We start from the raw sequence: 20978 nt of genomic DNA, 5'->3' as shown, positions 1-20978 counted from the left end.
CTCTCCGCTTTCCTGTTCCTAGTTCTAAATTTTTTCCTGAGTATCAAATATTTATTCCAGGAAGACTGGTAATGCAGATATTCTCCAATCTGTAGCTCATCTCTGTACCATCATCTGCTTTGTATGAGAGAACGGTTTTCTTTCCTTGCTGTCTACCTCATTATTTAGGCTGCTTAGAGCTCGCATTAGAAGTCTATTGGATTGTTATGTCAGTTCAGGTCTGGTCTGGTTGAACTTCCTGACACAAGGACAGCAGACAGTTGACCCTGTTATCACACAGCTGACATTAGGAATCGAGACATGACTCCCGACCGCATATGTAGATGTATTTGTCTGTACTACGTTTATGGCGTCAGTTACAAAGGCTAACGGTTTAATTCAATAACTAACATAATGTGAAGCAATTGAGATAACTATTTAGATATGAACATTTTGTTGCTTATTAAAAATAGTAAATGTAAAAGTGGTTGTTTACTCCACAAAACATCTGATATACCACTTTTAGTTCTCCTGCCTGTCCTGCTACTTATTTGTTACCCCTATTATGCTGTTACCATATTGATTCTGGCTGTGGCACACGCTCTCTGACATCATTCAAATTCCTTCTCACCTCAATCATGTGATACAGCACAGGCTGTCCGTCTTTTAGTCTCAATAGGAGGAAAACAATGAGATTTCTATCTGTAATACTATTACCAGCCGTAATAGGGTTAGAGCTGCCTGGGTTTACCTTGGTAAGGCAGCGGAAAACTTTATTAGGTTTAAGACCTTTTGCTTTTCTACTTTTTCTGCTGCTACTGATACATAAGAGCCTTTAAGCCCTAGAGAGAGGAAGGTATCAGCTTAGTAAAAAGAAGTTCAAGATGGCCCCTCATCTCACTTCTTCTCCAGTGACAAACAAAGTGTTATCTTTCAGGAGGTGGAACCTTTCTTATTTTTTTACATGTTGACGGGAGTAGTTTCGGTGTGGCACTGTGCGGCTGATTACAGGGGGAGTCTTAATCAGGTGGTGCAGTCTGCTCGGGGCCCCTGGGGCCGAGAGTGTGCTACATCCTGTCAGACTGCACAGAGAAACAATCAATCATCAGAACGGCTCCAAGACAGAGGAGAGAGAGAGGGCAGGGAGATAGGAGAGATGGAGGAAGAGGAGAAAAAACATGATGAGGGGAGAGAGGAAAAAGAGACGGTGCCCTTGCAGAGACTAGCACAGAGTTATAAAGATGCAAGAACACCTATGAAAATCCAATGAGTCTAGTTAGACTACAAGCCACCCTGCAATGTAAGAGCTCAGTGTGGAAGCCAAGGCCACGTCAACGCTCATAACAACTGATGTCTAACATTTTCATTGCTCCCCCTGTCTCTGTAACCTTCACCTACATGTTTGTTTCACTGCCCTGGCAAAGCGTCATCCTCACTGTCACGTTGTAAAAGTGATCACATTTTGGCCATGGTTTCAAACGACCTCACAGATAAACACCAAAGCCGAGAGGAAAAAGAATCAGAGAGAGAGAGAGGAACAGAGGGATTGAGGTGGGCCTAGGTTTTACACTCTCTGGGCTCTGTCTGAAGGCTGTGTAATGATGCGGCTCTTTAAAGAACGTCTTAAATGAAAGGCCAGAACAATCCTCGGTGACAGGTGGGATTCTTTATCTAACAGAGGAGGAGAGACAGACAGGGCCGACACACACACACACACACACACACACACACACACACACACACACCCTCTTATGGCCATTTTGGCTATGTATGTTCAAAGGGGCATGCTCATACATAAACTACACTACATCCCAGAAAGAGGATTTCCTGCTCTGTGTATGTGAATCAAAGAAGTTGAAATGGTCAAACAGAAGATCCCATAAAGGTGATTTATAGAATTTAAAAAGATGTGCGTTCTTGGCACACCATGAAGGATATTAAGTGCTCAAAGGGAGGGCTCGGACACAGATCCCTCCAAAATCTTTTAATCTCCACTGTGGAAGGAAAAAATATATTCTCAAAATGTCTCAAAAATGGAAGAGAGACGGACAAAGAGAGAGAGAACACTTGTGATATGAAAAAAGCCTTGAGTCCAGTGTTGTTCTTAGTCTGTCTCGCCTGGCAGGGCCAAAAGTGGAAAAATGTTTGGCTTACCTCTTGCCCCATCCCCCAGGAGAAGACATTCCCACCATCTGAAAAAAAAGAAAGAAAGAGCGAGAGACAGGGTGAGAGAACGCAGTAAACCAACAGTCTGCAAACAATTCAAAAAAAGCAACAAATAGAAGCCTGGGGTTAAAATAGAAAAGAAAAAGAAAAAACAAAAGCGGGGAGAGAGAAGGGAAATGCGCAGCTGACAAAAGTGGCTCAAGCATCATACATCAAGCACTTGTTACCTCTCCCGGTGCTTGTGATTGCACATGACTGCAAACAAGTCAGTGATAAAAATCTGAAGAAAGATGAGACCGATCGGGCTGGCTTTAAAGATCATCAATCACGGCCCTGTAAGCTCAGATATTATTAGTTCAAGTAAAGCTGCACTCTTCCATTTTATGGACATCATAAAAGACTTTGGGGGGGGTGGAGGTGGAGTGAAGGAGATCCCCCAGTGTTTTAACTAGGACTGGGATGGATGTGTTTGGAAAAGCAGACCGGATGGATGGACAGCTCTAATGTAGTAGCGCTAAATGAATCACTCACACTACACCAGGTTCCCCAGGGGAAGGAATGTGGGATGGGAGCGTAAGGCCCCACTTACAATATGTTAGAGTAAGTAAAAGTGTATGGTAAAAAGGGCCGTGCATGTTTGTGTGGGGTCACATGTGTGTATGTGTATGACCTCTTGTCTCATCACCATAATAGTGCCATTGTGTTTTTGCATTTATAGTACATGGTGTGACTTGAAAATGAAGTCATTGAATGTACGTGTAACCAGTCGGACAAGTAGGAAAGGCACATCCGATGGTACCTGTTGGATCACAAACGATCGCAAATTATCTCCAAAATCTATCAGTGATCTGTCCCCAGAGAGATAAATCTGTTCAAATAAATCTGATTCAAGAAGGCAATAACAGGTGCACACAGTGTGCTCAGTTTTACTGGCAAATGTGACACTTTTATTAATCTTCTGATGGGTACTTCTTTTACAATAGAGTATCATAACTTGAGTGATGACTAATGACAGTTAGTTAAAATATTCATGTGGTCTTGGTTAAGTTGGGAAAAATATTCATACCCTCACATAAAAAACATTGTAGCAGCATTAGATCCCTAATCCAAAGTGCCATGTGGCCATGCATTTCTTTAAGGTGTAATGTGCTGTGACCTATAACAAGTACATCAGCGTTAAGACTCTAAAAATCTCCAAGACAAATTGTTGTCAATAGCGACAAGTTTTTGCTCCAAAAAGAAAAAAAGGCCTTTCTGAATTTTTAAACTTAACCTGAGTTTGTACTAGACACTTTACATATGTTTTATATTTTTTATTGCTCAAAGCACATTAGATATGTAGTTTTTAGGTAATACTTGAACATGAACTCACTGATGTAATCTGTATTACAGGAAAGGATCTTAGCATTACCTTTTGTATACGTTTTAAAGTGTGTGTACCCCAACACCTGTTCACTAACAGTGTATCATTATCTGTTGAAGAGCCATTATCTTCTCCTGAATGTTACTCGTTTCAGTCAGCCTTTAAATATACTATGACGATACACAAAACAATGGAAACATGTCTAGCAATACCTACGGTCACATTGATGAACTTCATTCTTACTTTCAACTGTAAACTGTTTGTCAACCCGTACCACTGCTCCCCGAGCAATCTCCGTTTTCTATTTCACTTATTCCTCAGAACTTTTTTTCTTTTCTCTCTTTCTCTCTCTGCCTGCCAGTGAGGACATAAAGGCTAGTGTGAAGTCCATCACTGCTTGGTGAATAGCTGCCCTTTGTGCCTCAGAACTTAATTCACAGCCTGAAAGGACCCCAGCGCTGCCATAGCACCTCTATGTGCTGCCTGATTTAAAAGAGCTTGCATGTCCACTGAAATCTGCCTGAAAGCCTTCTGTTAGGTTAAATACACCAGGTTTAGTCAACTGTTGATGACTGACCAGTATGGAAATAGCATTCCATATTGTATTTTTTTTTAACTTTTTTACACTAAGCTGTGAATATAAACAATTCTGGTGCCAACACTGGTCTCGCAGTCACTAACGTCTGCACTGTTGTCAAGGAAACCTGACAGTTGTTTTCATGGTGGCCTTGACCTTATTCGGTATATAGACCCCCTCACTCCTCCATACATTACCATTTTGAGAAACCAAAAGCAACATCATTTGGTGTTACAACCAGCTCATGGTAACGATGTGATTAGGGGGTTTGTCCAGTAAGAAAGTACTTGTGTTACTATTTGGAGCAACATAACTTTTCTTTTCTCCTACTTTGGCATTTGTGGTTGCAGAGGGCATCAATAACACACCAACCTCTCTCCCTGTCTTTCTCTCCTCTCTCAGAGACCCTTGCCGGGCTTGTTAGGCCTGACACTGGCACCTTAGTGAACAAAAGGACTGCACGGCTTAGGGCTGCCCAGGAATGTCAGCGGGTTCACATTTCACATGCAGATGCGTGACCCCAGAGCCCTTTAGTGGGAAGGTGCGCTTTAACCTCACAGAGAAGCAAGAGGAGGGGGAACGGGGGTAAGGGGCACCTTAAGGGGAATCTGGGATGGGGGGAGGGGGTAAAAAATAAGAATGTCTGAGTTTGCACTGCTTGCATCTGCTCTTACAATGCTATATGTCTCTCCCCGTGTCTGTCTTCTCCCTGTCTTTCCCAAAACACTGATGCACACTGTTAAACTCCGCTGATATACCTTATAGAATATTATAATTGTCGATATTCTGAAAACTTGTCAGTGCTGTCTCCTTTATGTGTGATCTGTGATGCGCCCCCTCTCTTCCCCCTACTTCGGAGCACATGAAAGCATTAACTTTTAAAGTGCATACTTAAGATTTCTCCCCAAATAATTGAAAAAGCACAATGGGAGGGGTTATGTAAGGCAAAAGTACTGTGAGCTCTGCAAAAGAAACCAAAGCTACTGTCATCTGCTCTCTGTAGGCCCAGGCAGGCACAGTTTCAACTCAAGGGCTTCACACTTCTGTAACTTGTTCTCCTTCCCTCGCTGCTCTCCCTATCCTAACTCTCTCTATACCCATTTGCCTCTCCCTCTCTCCTTTGCTCTCGATAGTGAAAACTTCAAAGACAACAAGATCTTCTGCAAAAGCATGAAACTTCAAGCTCGTTGTTTGTTTTGACCCTGAAGCCCCTTGCCACAACCCTCCACCTTCAACTTGCAAGTCCTGCAAAATACATGAGTAAGAGAGACCAAATCCAGAACAGCTTTTTTCTCCCCTGCCCGCCTGCAACCTTCATTCTTCCGTGCGCTACTGTTGTGTAACTTTTGTAGAAAGCAGCTCTGGCACATGGCACTGCATATACTACAATGACCTCACAAAAGTGATGACAAAGTACAATAAGTTTCTTGTGAGGCAGAGGAGTATAAACTTTTCAAATACATTATATATTCCACTAAGAAAATGAAAATAAAAATCAATGTCACACAAACGTGCATGCACACACACCCTCACATTTATACTTCCACACTGACTCATCTAGCTTGGCCTCTGAAGGTGTCTGAGTTGAGGATTGTAGTTCTGATTTCTTTTTGAAAGGTACAAAAGGGCTTCATCTATCAGCAAGTTGCTGCCTGCAGCCTGGCTCGGATCTGTCATAACAGGGAAATAAAGCCAATAAAACCTTATAAAAAAATACACAGCAGTAAAAAACTATAATGTTAACAGTAACCTAAGATGACAATAAATAAAAATCAAAAGAGGACACTTTCAAGTTTATAATATTGTCTTGTCATCTTGTTGAACAATTATGCTTAGATTAGTACAATGTGGTGTATTTAGGTGCAAAACATGACCTGCTGTACACAGACACCATTTCTCCCACTGCGTCTTATTATTATAAGGAATCACATCACTTATTATTCCTTGCACTTCTAACAGAGAGGGTTATTCTGGTACAATGCAACGATGGTGTTTAAAACCAGTCTTAAAAATTGCATATATTATGTTGTTAACCTGTCATCAAAACAATATCACTATCGCTCTCATTATTACTGTCAATTTCAGTGCTTATCCAAGTCAGAGATTTTATTCTGCAAAGAAATTATTCTATATTCATGTCAGAGTGCTTAATTGTTTATCTGTATAGTCTACACCGTGTGTGTTTGTTTGTGTGTGATTGTGTGTGTGTGTGTGTGTGTGTGTGTGTGCGTGTGTGTGGTTGTGTATACTGTGTTTAGCAGTTCTGCCCTCTAATAGTTGAGACATCTATAGCATCCACAGCAAGGCCAGGGGAGCAAGGGAGCAATCCATAGGCCTGCGTAGCCATGGCAACTAAACAAGGAATAGGCTAGATGTCAGGCGAGCATGGCTAAATTACCCATTAGAGAAAGCAGGAAGGGGAGAGAGGGAATACTGGTCAGGGCACAAGAGGCTAATGGGGAGATAAGATGGCCAACATATAGACTACACACACAACCACACACACAGGCACACACAGGCACACACACACAAACACACACACATACACACACACACACACACAGATAAAATGATGGGAACAGATAGTGGGTTGTCCCATAAATGTGCCGATGCAAACACACACTGAAATAGCAAAATACAATTAAATGTGTACAAACTTACAAATAGGCATACAAACACAATGCGCACATTTATTAACACACTCATATGCATATGCTGATATGCACATATAGGCAACTACGCGCACACAAATGCAAAAACACAGGCACACACACACACACACACACACACACGTGCACACATACACACAAGCATACAAAGGCCACAAAGGGAAGACAAAATGGTTTTAATGAAGACGCCCTCTTTGAGAGGTTGCTTGTGAATGTGAGGGAGATGTATTTATAGGAATCCTCCTGTGAGATCCTCTCTGCTCAACCTCACATTTGTGCACGAGAGAGGGAGAGAGAGAAAGAGAGAGAGAGAGAGACAGAGAGGCTGTGTTATTGCCTGTTTCTTCATCCTAATCCTTGATGCATGGCCTACTCTTTGAGTCTATACTAATGAATAAAAGAATAAAGAAAAAAATTGGTGTAAGTATCTAAACCCTTGCACGAGCGAAAAGGTAAAAGGGGATTGGCCTGGTGGATCATTCCTGCTGTGCACAGACACACACGCACGCACGCACACACGCGCACACACACACACACACCTTTAAGTATTCAAACAAGCTCACATACTCACACTCTGAACAACATAGCTTGTGCACACACACACACACACACGCTCTAACACTCACACAAAACACAGTCACATGCACACACTGACACACAACCCCTCCACACACAGAGTCAGGCAGGCTTCTCCTGACTTTAATGCTGCACATTCATTTGCATGCGCCATAATTAGCGTCAGGCACACAGAGGCTGGTCCTGGGGGAGCTCTGTGATAACCGCTTCCCCTTCTATTAGGGCTCTCATTCCAAGAGTGTCAGACATTGCACATCTTCATTGCGGGGCCTGCAGCACATTGGCTCAGTGGAACCTCTGCTTTTGTAGCTACTGCTGGAGCATGCAGGAGGAGAGGCAAGACAGCGGGGGCAAGAGGCTGGAGAAAAGGTGGAGGACACTAGACTCGGTTGAGGGTGGGTACAGGGAGGGGGAAACAGAGTGAGGACTGAGAGATGTAAAGAAAAAAAAAGGAATGAGGTGATAAGTTTGGAAGACAAAGAGAAAGAGGGAAAGAGAGACAAAGAGAGGTAGCACATGGCAAAGGCGCTTGCACATTGTGGTGCAGACAGACAGAGAGACAGGCTGGACAGAGGTAATGAATGCAGTTATTAAATTGTTTCAGCTGCAAAGAGGTCTATTCTTATGCCATTATAAAGGGAACAATTTATCCCCACTGATCGGCCCTGTCTCCTTTCTCCTCGCTCACTTTGATCTGCCAGCATATTGCCTTGATGTGTCCTATTCAATAGCGAATCTGGGGCAATTTTAATGCTTTTGTACCTCGCCACCGCTCCACTTCTCCCTCCCTGTTTAAAAATAGCTGTTAATTATAAGTGCAGTTTAAATGTCTCTAGTGACCCAGAAATGCAGGTTGGAGTGAGAAGAAGGGATTGAGCATCTCCAAGTTTAAAAAGAGCGAGACACTATTTCTTTTCCTCTTTATCATGCTTTCTTCAATCTCTCCTTTCTCCTCTCACCCCCCCCTCCCACTTCTTTGTCTTCTCCATTCACCTCCCCTCCGTTTCTGCTTCTCCATTCCTTTAGTGTTCCTCCACATTTCTTTTTCTCCATCTCTCGCTCTCTCTTTCTCCTCTGTGGTGTTTCTTCAGCTCGGTGGGAGTGAGCAGGGCTAGAGGATAGGGGATTCAGTTCTTTCTCTCCAACACACGAGAGAACTGCAGCGAGACATCGGAGACCATGGCTGTGAAACCGCTTCAGTCTGCAGATTGTATGTGCGTCACACCGAGTCTTTGTATCTCTCTCCTCAACTTCCTCCTCTTATGCAGCCGCAGGAGTGGGATGTTGAAAGGAAAGGCATGTGAAGGTGCGCTAGGTAGCGCAGTATGAGGCAGAGGCGCAGAGAATACCTGTGGGGAAGAGAAGGGGCTGTGCAGGGACCTGAGGTGTGCACCTGGGGGGTGCAGTGTTATAAATAAAGTATTAGCCTCTTGAAGGGAACAGAGATGTGAGCGGCTGTCTCTGCAGCTCTTTTTTCCCCACTAACTCTTACTAACAGTTAACCCGCAGGCATGTACATGTACTCCTTTCATCGCTGAGGAGGTACATGTAACAGTACAAAAAAAATCACGAAGAACTAAACTCTGGGACTCTTGTGTCAAAATCTGGGCACCCCTTTTTATTTTGGAGAGGTCATAGATAAACTTAATCACATCAGAAGTGGCTGACAGTGCGGATAGGCTGATACATCTCCTTGTGGTTATTTTCCGGAACTGTGTAAAATAAAGTTAATAAAGTTGAAAAGTTTAACATAGTATGAAGTAACACCAAATTGGGGCGGTTGTTTGGTGGTCAATCAGTACACAGACTAGGGCTGGGTATCATTCAAACATTTCGATACCGATAGCTTGACTTGGATTCGATACCAACTTTTATAAAATTCATTTTAACATTATACTACAATTACTCACTCCAAACGAGTAAGCTGTTTAAAGACCTGGGAGCAGCTGGATAAATTGTTTTTACTCTGTGCACTTTACTCAACCTGGATAAATGGAGCAGAATGATGAAATAAAACTGAAGATCTGTGCAGTACTGGACTATATAAAAACTATAGATACCTATAAAAGGAACATTATTAACTACCAGTATGGCAGCAATATGTCTAGTCTAATCCAAAGAAGAAGAAGGGAATGTGTGGGGGACATTTATGGTACTGGGAAATAGTGGCAGAGTGAGACCTCTTACTGTCTCTGTGCTTTAGACCAGCTATCCCGTATCTGACAACAATTCACTGACAACTTTAGTGTGTTTCTCTCCTTTTACCTGTTGGTCTGTAAACAACACCATGCTGTCTGAAACACTCTCTGCCCCCACTTTAACAATGAGAAGATGTGCTGTGGTTTCCATCCAGTGAATGATGTGGTGAATGGACTCACCGACCAGCAGATACAGGTTAGCTGCACTACTGATAAGCAGCAAAACATAAAGCGAGCCTGTCTCTGTGCTTAAGTGTTACCATTGACGCTGAAGTGTTTTATTCTGGTAAGATTGATTGGTACTGAATGATGAGACATTTTAAACTACTCAGTAGTATTGACACAATTTTGTCAGTGCTATAAAAGTATCACAGTTCAGAACCAAGCCCTAACACAGACCATAACATCATAATTATAATCTTAATGTGGGCAACTCAAAGTGTTCTATAATACTGTACATGTTACTGTCACTGTACTCCTATACTAAGGCCTTATCTCCTCTCCATTGCAAAGTGGTTCTCTATGAATAGAAAAGTGTTTAAAGGTATAATTCAGAAAAACATACAGTGACCACAAAACTTCCTCTAAACCCACCTTTTTACCATTGCTGTAAAACAATATTAATCATATGAATAAATTACGCATAACAGTATCAAAGTCTCAATGCTACACACGATATTGTACAGATACAGATTTTTGTACAGGCATTTTTTAAAAGCTGTTTCTGTTTTGTCACATTGTGAGCAGTGCAAAGGAGATGACACCTCTCATGCCCCAGATTCAAATCCATGATGTTGCAAGGACATGGTTTAAATGTAGCGCACTGAACCTCTTTGGCACCAGCTGTGTGAAACTGTTTTAAGTTTCATGGTCTAACACTATGTTCCTTTCAGTAATGTCCCACACTGTACTGACCTTACACAGTGTTCTGTTTGTTGGTCTGTTTTGCTCCAACTCAGTAAAGGGCAGAGGATCTCAGAGCACTTAAACCACCACAGGGCCAAGGGCAGATTTGTGATTATTGCATTGTTTGAAGTACATCAGATTGTTAAGTGACTTGCAAAATAATAGCTTGACAACATATTGTTCTGTTTTTTGAAAAAGAGTAACACAGTTTCTAATAATCAGACACTGCATATGAAATTCACATCCTATTCGATCTTATGTTGAGATTTATGCTCACTTTATTGTTCACACAAATCCTGGTGCAAACAATGGCATGAAACTGATTAGCAACACTTGGGGAGAGAATATGAGAATACTAATGATATTGTGAAAATTGCTCTAAGCCAATTAACTATTCTGCTCCCCACTAATACTCTTATCTCATGTTCTTTTATTTCCATTCTCAAGGTGTACGTGCCTCAACCTGTCACTAACCATTTGAAATGCTACACTGCTGTGTATTCTTTGAAGAAAGAAAGAAGCTAATTTTATCTCCCTTTTGTATCAGTTGCTAATAATAAGACCACTAGAACACTTAAAGTCTCCTTCCACTCACGGCAGTTTTATTTTACTTTCAGACTGCTCCAGTCGGTTTATGAATGCAGCTACACCAAAATATCTATAGGAGGACATACTGTATGTCAACCTAACTGTAAAAATGAACATGACCTCTCTGTGTCTCCACTGTTCGCCCAGGCAATTATATAATGTATGTCTCAATCAGTATCCATGGTCTGGCCTGAAATTAGAATTATGTACAGTAGATGACAGCAATGGCGAAACAAGCACTCGGTGCGGGTTGACTCCCTCAAGACTGGCAAGCACTTGGTAGATAAATGAGAACAATGTAACGGTTGGTCCACGGGCGTGGCAACATTGACAGAACTCATAAAACAAAGTGTTAATGCTGTCCTTGGTATGGAAGGCATGATAGTAAATAAAATGTTATCCAGTTGCAGTGTGAGATGCATCTTTAAACATCAGCATGGTCGGACAAAAGCACACAAGTGGTGGCTAGTGAAAGCTGCTCTTAAACTCTCTTCAAATGATTCAAAGTAACAACGCTGCCACTGTAACACAAGCTTAAGGAGTCTGTCATGTTGAAATACGAAACTATTAATCTCACAAAAAGTAGTTGCTCTGCTATTCTTGCTCATGTCAAAGGAAAACAAATTATAGTCAAACAGATGCGTTGTTTTATTTGTCAATAAACATGTCGAGAGTACAGCACTCATAACTCAAGGGTCATCCTGATGCATGAGTTTTTGATAGTCTCATAGTCACTGTGTTAATTCTTCTATAAATGTACATGAAGGTTCAACTGACAAGATTAACATGTCTGTTTTCCAAAACACAAGGGCATCAGTCATTATTTGTTCCTAAAGGATAGCCGCTACATGGAAAGCTAATGAGTGTGATGACTAATTAAATAAAGTCAGATTTTATTGTATGTCCTTCATGAAAGCAGTCATTATTTGGAATAATGTCTGGTCTGGATTCATTTGACAATTAAATAATTAATTGTTGTTTTGATATTTATGTAAAGTATGTTTTGTATACATGTTTTGTTTATTTACTATGAAAACTTTATATTAAGCACCCCATCCTTGAAATGTCCCAACAGTAGACAAACACAAACTTGTGCCAATATAGTTGAACTCCATCTGAAATCTTCACACAACTTTGGAAATGTCTCTACAATTACATACAGAGATACAGTATTTTACCTTGAAAATGAGAAAAAAAAACAGCATTGTAGATAAACAAGGGAAAAGGGAAAAAAATTTGATGAGCAAGGATGACAGTGTAGAGATGGGAGTAAGAGATGCGAGTTAATGACCTTGATAAGACCAGGGACACGGAAAGCCTGAGGAGAAGACGTGATGTGTTGCCGTGACAGCGGTGTAGTAGTGCTGGTGACAAGAGGAGATGAGGAGCCTGCACTTCTTGGCTGGTGTTACACATTACTGTTGTTGTTAGCCAGGGGCATCAAGGGTGATTGTGTGCACGTGTTTTGTGTGTGTGAGTGTGTGCTTACAGAGCGAGGTACGAAGACATCCCGGTCGAGGCCTCGCCTGGTGACAGAGGCTGATACCAATCTAATGAGATAAGAAACGTATGCAAATGAACCTGGCCACAGTTCACACTAATCAGCTTAACGCCCCGATAGATATCAGCTATCTGTCGCATCGCATGCACACACACAGACACATGCACGTGCACGCAGGCTCTCAGAAGTTAAAACAATCAGCGAGAGGATTTGCCATGCCCCGTATAAATACAGATACAGATACACACAAATAGGCCCACTAAATACACGGTACAATAAAGATCGCAAGTCAACCTGTTCATCACAACTGTAAACTTGAAAGAATCTATAGTAACACATGTAAATGTTAGTGTAATCAACAGCTGGAACAGACACTGTATGTGTGAGCATTCACACAGGTATGAACACACTTACATACACAATGCATCGGTATAAGCCAAAAGGCTGAATGGATGCCACTGTGTATGGGTCATTCAGTTTTTGGGGTCATGTCTTTGACAAGCTAAGGACAAGGGGCCCCAGCAAGGAATGCAAATCCAAAATAGCTGAGCGTAACAGGGAAATGTTTGACTAGAACAGGCAGTCAGAAGTGACCTGTAAATGACACCTTTTTTTAATTTCATGTCCTTGCAGAATTATCTCAGTGCTGTCAATCAATATGTCATTAACTAACATTGTGGATTTTGTGTGTCATCACAGTATTCCTGGCAGGAATTCATTTACTCCTGCCCTACGACGCCAGATGACATTACTACTTTTTGACACACAAGAATTCATTGCAAATAACATGTTTAATGTTTTCATTAAAGATGTTACTCTACTCAAAATGATGTCTCTGCGAAATAGCAGCCTGGTGCAGAGTGTCATTTTAAATGGTGTGTGGTCACCAGACAGAGAGGAAAAGTCGTGCCCCAGCTGTACTTTTCAACACATCTCTCGGCAGCTATTATTATCTGTGGGAATCCAGGGCATCCTACATGGTCTGGGGGCAAAATGGTGACAACCAGTAAAAGACTGGCCCTGGAATAACACAGCTGTCCACTGACCTTCGCTGTTGTACAAGCCTGCATCAAAAAATTCTTGAAATTCTGACTGTTTTCTTTTTTATTTGTCATTGAAGATGCTTGGTGTACTTCATATTTTAGTATGTTCTTCCCTGTGAGTACAGAAACATTTAATTCTTGTACACTGCATCTTTTTATCTTTCTCAATGAGACTGGATAAGGAAAGGGCAATGACTCTAAATAACTGTCCAGCTAATTATGTAATGTGGACAGTACGAAGTATTATATGTGGCAAATAGATATAATATAATAGATATTCAAGAACAGCCATTGACTGCAAGTGTGTATTACAAATCATATGGTGATGTCAACAGCTGCAATTTAGCTATTTCTGCATGCCATGTCTTCATAATTTTTTTTCTCTTTTACTCTCCTCTCTCATTCTGTATCTCTATGTCTCACTGCCTCTTGGATCTCACTCTGACATTTAACACTAAGCTACCTATTTCAGTCGACCTATTCATAAGCAAAGCTGGGCCAAGACATCTTTATGGAAATCACTGCTCTGGGTGTGTTGATTTGAAAAGGGCATGGAAGCTGTTCTGTGCTAGCCTTACCCTCACTCAGGTTATACAGGGAGAGAGATGGAGATAGAGAGACAGACACTGACTCCCATAAAGACAGACAGTGACGTAGAGGAAGTGAAATAGAGAGCACCTTGCTATAACTATATTGGTTGGCTCCAGTATGTTGGCGCCCATCTTATCTGGCTAGAGTCCCACACAGCATTCATCTAATGAAAACCTGGCTGGCTGGCTGGCTGGCTGGCTGGCTGGCTGGCCGGGTGACTGTCTCATCAAGGCCCTTTGCCAGAGGTTCCTCTCCCCTGCATCAAAGTCACTCTGTTTTAATGTAGCTTTTATCAATGGCCAAGTAAAAGCAAATAACTTCGCTGAAAATTTGAAACAAACCATAAAAAGAAATCTAAAGCATAGATGAAGGGAGAAGACTAGTAATTCTTTAGGGGCACTTAGGTGGGCTTAACTGTGGTAACAATCAAATCAGAGAAAGGATGTGTCCGCAATTCTGCGTACACACGTTCAACACACACATGCAGACATAAATAGAAGTGCTATTTTTAACACACACCCAGAGACACACAGAGGAATGCACACACACATACACAGAAATGCAGACATACATATAAAAGGCATTAACAACTGCATATAGTACACAAGATACAGTACGCTACATAGCCGTCACGCTTTGAAAAATCCCCAAGTGTCGCATTACAGTAGACTGCTAAAACTGTGTTGGCTGGTGATAGCTCAGAGACCAAAGCCAGACTACAGTAGCAGCCAGTCCCCCAGTGGATGACTGGGCTCTGAATATGAGCTCAGTCACTGTAACAAGCCCCACTTAGTCACTGGCTCTATCACAGGCTCTCTCTCCATAGACCCTCTATGCAAACAGGCCACTTAAAAACACCATTACCGGGGAGACTGCTCAAGCCTTAGAAAGCAGTTCTGAAGTGGTGTGTATGAGAGAGGATGAGAGGACAAACACAGGTTTGACGAATTGAGAGGGGGATGAAAAAATGGAGTAGGGGACTACGAAAGGAGAGGTTTGCTGGGGAAGGTATTGATGGTAATTGATGGATTTGGTAAATGGTTGACAGTTGACATGACTAATAACTAAATGGTTCTGCAGATTTTGCAAAAGTGAAAAGATATTTGAAAACAATGGCCCCTGTGTCGAGTCATTCTCTAAAGTAACTACAGTGAAATGGCATATTTGGAGTGTGTTGGAACACATACAGCACATTAAATTGTTACCCACTATGTACTTTAAAACTCATGCCTTTTGTTGGAACATGAAGTACAACATGTTTTAGTTTAAACAATAAGACAAAAAGGTCCCCTGACTCCAATTACTTAAATTTCTATCTGAGAACATCAATGTTTGTGAGTTCATGAGGGAAATACTAAAGATGAGTCACATGCTGACCCATAATGTCCTATCTTCACCCCATTACTCACTCCCTCCCTGTCTCACCCTCCCCTACTACCTCCCCCACCCATCTGTCTCTCATCCCTCTCTCACCCTCTCCCCATTTCTCCCATTCCTCTCTCTCACCCCTTTCCCATCTTTCTCTCATCTCTCTCTCGTCCAGCCTCTCACCACTAGTTCATAACTTCACAGCAGTCATTAGGCAGAGTCACAGTTTCCATCAAAGAGACCAAGAATGGATATTTTTAGGCAGGGGCTCGCTTTGAGCAGCCTTTCCACAGAGAATAAACCATGTCCAAACATTAATGCCATGTTACACAGAAAGGGCATGAGGTAAGTCTCTGTTTTTCTCTCCCTCCCTTCTCTTTTTTCCCTCCTTCCTTCTCTGTTTTTCTTTCTTGCGAGTTAGCTACACGATAACTATACGGGTGTACCCCCCGCCACCTTCACTGCCCCTTGCTGTCCTCTGGATCTGTGTCAAGCAAGGGAGCAGATTGAGAGTGGGCATGGGTGTATGCCAAAGTATTCTGGGAAGGGCTCCAAAGAACATATTTGTTGAGTGGGGAAGAGAGCGGAAATGGCCTGGTGTCTGAAGGGTGGCATGGTTGAGAAAGTTGGGTGAAACAAGGGTGAGAGACACAGACTGAGGTGGAAAGTTGAGTCACTGGGTACACTGATTCAACTGATTTGTAAAACATTGTTCTCTGGAGAAAAAAGCAACCTCAGGATGGGGACCCCAAATACAATACACTAATGACAAAATGGGGTGGAGATTTCCAAGACATACAGATTCTAATCGTTAAGATATAAAAATAATAGGTTTAAAAAACAATCAAGAATTATGAATTATGGAAATGAACTGCCGAAATTATGTGGATATCTCTGACTCAAATGATAATAAAAATCTGATCACAAAACAAATTGTTATGGTGCTGGCATGCTAAGCAATGCACTATTTTGTTATTAATCCTGTATTGACTACAATTTTTTTTTCAAAGCTTCCATTAAATTGTGTTTGCAAAATGTTTCACTGCCCATACTATACACATAAGGGAATGTACAATGTTTCAGGGCTTCTGTAATACTAGCAGTGTCTATGAAAGTGACTCTCACACAGCATGTGCACCATCCACAGTAGCCACCTGTTGATATTCTGTGTGTGTGTGTGTGTGTGTGTGTGTGTGTGTGTGTGTGCGCTCCATGTTATAGGGCTGGCCTGTGACATGCCATACTTCAGTGCCAGGGGTTTTGTAGGGTCAGTGCTATTTCACACACCTCCTGGAAAATGAGTGACCCTGGAACAAAACATACCGCCTGTGACATCATGGCCTTTGGACATATTTTTTGCAAACACGGATTAGGGTTGATCATTTAAAAACAAATACTGACAGTAAATATGTATTGGTTTTCAGCCTTTGGCCTGAGATTTAGTTTCATAACTTTGTTGCAATAACTGACTCTTGGACAGTTGAATAAATTCCAAGCCCTGCTGGATCACCAAATGAGTGATTAAACTCTTGAATGGTCATTAAAAAAATATCCAATGGAAACTTGATTTTTTTCCAGTTTTTCCTCTCATGTTTTTATTTTAAAATGGCTACTAGTAATATCTCAGATGTCACTCTGGCCAGTATGTTACAGAGGTGAAGAAAGACAGAGGTGGAAGGGGGGTCTTACACAGCTCACACAGTCCACACAGTGACCTCTGAAGATGACAGTGAAATGGCTTACCTACTTGACAAATGCCATCATATGAAAAGTATGTTTCAGCTCCATATTTCCTCACACTACTGTAGCTAAACTCTGAACAGGATGTGTGTTCACACACCTCACAAGGTCAGAAAAGCAACATCAAACAGATTGTTGAGTCCTTGTGGGATCAGGCTTTCTTTGGCTGTCTTTTGTCTTCCTTTTGTCACATACACACACACACACACACACACACACACACACACACAGACACTCACTTGAAAAGGCACTGTGATCGGACAGATGCACAAACAGGACTCATAAACAACCTCACAAACAATTGAATGTGTTAAAACGTGGCATATGTATGTACACATGTAACCCCCATACATAACCCTACATCACACACATGCACATACCATGTGCACTAGCTGGCATGTGGGGGTCATGCATAGCACATAAACTGGAAGCGGCACCTTCATGTAAATTCCTCCCTCTTGACAACTGAGCATTCTCATAAGCTCCAGTAGTCAGCTGTCTACTGCATTCTCCAAGGGGCAGGCATGACATTATGTTAATTTAAGGGGCCTCCTTGGCAACTTTGTGCAAGTGTGTGCTAGTGCCTAGATGCATGTGGGTTTTAAAGGTTATAATGTATGCCAATATGTGCAAAAAGAACAGCATTGGACATGTAAAATAAACTACACACTACCTGTGTGAATAATCCTCGAATGCAAAAGTCGACTTATAAATTAATACCCAATTACATGTCCGCTGTCTTCCTTGCAAACATGAGGGCATCTTCATCCATCTGTATCAATGTAGTCCTCACTGTGTGGCTACAAATAGATGTGCAAAGTGGCTCAATCCCTGTTGAATGTTTATCCAGGGAGGTGGATTATAGCAAACGGACATATCCGTGCCACAGAGCAGGGGCTGATACCCCCTTAAGCCAGGCATTTCCTGCCTTATGAGGGCCATAATTAAGAGGGTGCTGGTCGGCATCAGAGCCTGAATCCTCCAGACCTTTACGTGTCTTTTGTTCAGCCAGGAGACAAGAGGCTATAAGAAGAGTACAACTCCATGACAGAGAGAAAAGCTAACACAGACATGCACGCAGCTCATAAATGATAAAACATTCTTAAAATAAAAGGGCATTCTAGCATGCAACTGGCTTTTAAAATATGTTGATGGAAACGGCTTCGAGCACACACCTGCCAGTTCAAACCCACACACAAATGCTCAGAGTCAGCAAGGGGTTACTGACACGCCTCTGGCCTTCTCACTCCCTCAAAGTCCACTTCTTACCCTTTGCTTTGAACACAATGATTCGTACAGAGGGCCATACAGCGTCTCACAAGGAGCAGCGCAGGGGAGGGCAACAATTAGTCTGTTAGTAAACAAGTCCATCGGTTACAACCCCCTGTCCCCGCCTCTGTGCTTAGATCGTCCCGCCCAACCCAGGAGGGGGTGCTTTGTAAGAGAAGGTGGAGAGTGTCAGACCACTTGAGCTCCACTTCAGAGTGCAGACAGAGAGAGGGAGAGAAGTAGGACTCCACTCTCTGAACTTGTAAGTTACCATGAGCACTTCAGATCACATTGCATGATAAATGAAATTTCAAAAATGCTAATTTTCAGATGTTTCACATGAAAAAAATAAAAAGAATCTAAAACATCGATGGCTTCAAAAGAACAGAGCACTTTACAGAGTTCATGTAAAATGGCACTCCTCATAAAAAAGTCAAATGGGAAAATAAAGTCAGCCTCTTGGTTAAAATAATGAGGAACTGAGCAGAGGGATGCATGATTCCTGACAGCTCTTTATGGCCCTGGTGAAAAGTCAGTGGCAGGTAGAGAGAAGGGGAGATTAAGGTAGAGCTAGGACAAAGGCCATCTCTATAAGTGGACTACTATGTTTTTTTTTATCCCAGTCCTTTGTGTGGCTGTCAGCTTGGCATTGGACGTGTGTGTGTCTGTGTGAATGTGTTCATTCATGTGTCTATGTGTCTTTGGATGTGCATACATGTCTGCATCTGTGTGTAAAAAATGTGTGTGCGTATGCAGTGCTGAAGTGAGAGCATAGGGCAGGGAGCAGGGGGTTCAGGGCGGCGTAAGGTAATCCTTTAAGTGGGAGACTTTACCTCTTTCAGAAAGTAAACAGCCAAGCAGTTGAGGGAGTATTGTTGTTGGGTAGTGTTACAGAACTGCAAGTGCCCCAGGGCACCGCGTGTGAGTGACTTAGGGAAGCTATGTGTACGTGTGGAGCAGGGAGGGGTAGTGTGTGTATGTGAACCTCTCAAGCCATGTCTCACGCTGGCTGCAGCCTTGAACAGCTCTGTGGCAGGGAAAAAGAGAGCAGATGCCTCTTCACTGGGGTGCATCGGGCCACCAAATCGGAAATATCACTGATCATGTCCCAATTCAATTACAGGCCACCAACTGATGCATAACAGAATCTGTTTTTGTGTGCATGATTGGGTGTGTCCTTGAGTCTGTGTGCGTGTGTGTGTGTGTCTGAAAGTGTGTGTGTGTTATGTGTGTGCGGGCATGCGTAGCTGCCGTGTTAGTGTTCCGGGTTTAAGGGGGAAGGAGGATGACCCCGCACAGCTGACGGTCAGTCATGCAGGACAGAACAACACAATAACACTCTTGTTAACCAGGACATGGCATACCTCCCACCTGTTACCCCTAGACCCACACACAGGCAGACACATGCTTGCACAAGAACAGACATACTTGAAAACACACACACACACACACACACACACACACACTTTTTTGTAATCATATACACCTTGGGAAAGTGTTTCCAACTCCACATTGTGTGCTTCCCTGCGATGGCTCATTTGAGACCTTTCCTTCCTTCATTTAGCAGCGCGTCCATTTATCTCTGGGGCTGTCGGGGAGGTTCTCATCGCCTAGCCCACTTCCTGTCTGTCTGTCTGTCTGCCTAAACACTGTAAACAGGCTTCCCAAACGAACATGTTTAGTCTGGATCTGGCCTGGCTAGAGTGGAGAGGGAAACACACATACTAACACACTAGTGTATCTTGAGGGAGACACAGACACAAATAGCAATTTGTTGCACTGCCTGCTCACAGAATACTAATAAACACAGACACACACTTGCACAGATCCACCAGTGTGCACACTATTTTGTTAACATCTCAATCAAAGGCATCCAGAGAATATACTGTATCTTTTTCCCTATATTTGAGATGTGTAAGCATACAAATACCTCAAAATAAATTATAATATATTATAATATATAAGCTTAGAGAAACATTCATTAATAATATAATGATATTTAACTGTCTTGTACTTCATTGCTTTTGGCAATTTTATTTATTTACTTATTTATTAATTAAGTTCCATGCCCCGTTCCATTTAAATGCCAATTTAAATGGAACTTGTTTGCAACCAAGTGAAAAAATATGTAGGAAAGGGGATTTCTGTGTGGAGAGTTTTTGTGTATTTGTGTGTCTCGTTGCTGTTGCCCACTGCCTACTGCCTACTATAGACAACATACAATTTGAAGGCTCTCAAGCCATAACTCAGCAACTTTTGAAAAACAATAATAAGCATACTTTTCACGAGGAGTCACAAATCCATACACTTATTTGTACCGTAACTGTATCACATTCATCATTTCACAATGTTATTACAATATTTATGTGTTCTGTGTTACAGTATATTCAACTCCTCTCTTTGTTTAGACAGCTCAGCCATGGGAAACACTGCGTAGACTAAAT

General features: G+C 42.1%; 1 protein-coding gene across 5 annotated transcripts in view; it reads right to left on the bottom strand.

The window, feature by feature from the left end:
* The window catches only part of LOC127376653 (uncharacterized), a 289241-nt gene that overhangs the window by 17386 nt on the left and 250877 nt on the right, over positions 1-20978 (bottom strand). For all 5 annotated transcript variants that reach the window (XM_051423750.1, XM_051423751.1, XM_051423754.1 and 2 more), the window contains one exon: positions 2134-2171. In XM_051423750.1, coding sequence (XP_051279710.1) covers positions 2134-2171 — 38 coding nt within the window. The remainder of the gene's footprint in view (positions 1-2133; positions 2172-20978) is intronic.

This window comes from Dicentrarchus labrax, unplaced genomic scaffold (assembly GCF_905237075.1).
Source record: "Dicentrarchus labrax unplaced genomic scaffold, dlabrax2021, whole genome shotgun sequence".
Taxonomy (NCBI): domain Eukaryota; kingdom Metazoa; phylum Chordata; class Actinopteri; family Moronidae; genus Dicentrarchus; species Dicentrarchus labrax.
This window is presented reverse-complemented; position numbering and strand designations above follow the sequence as displayed.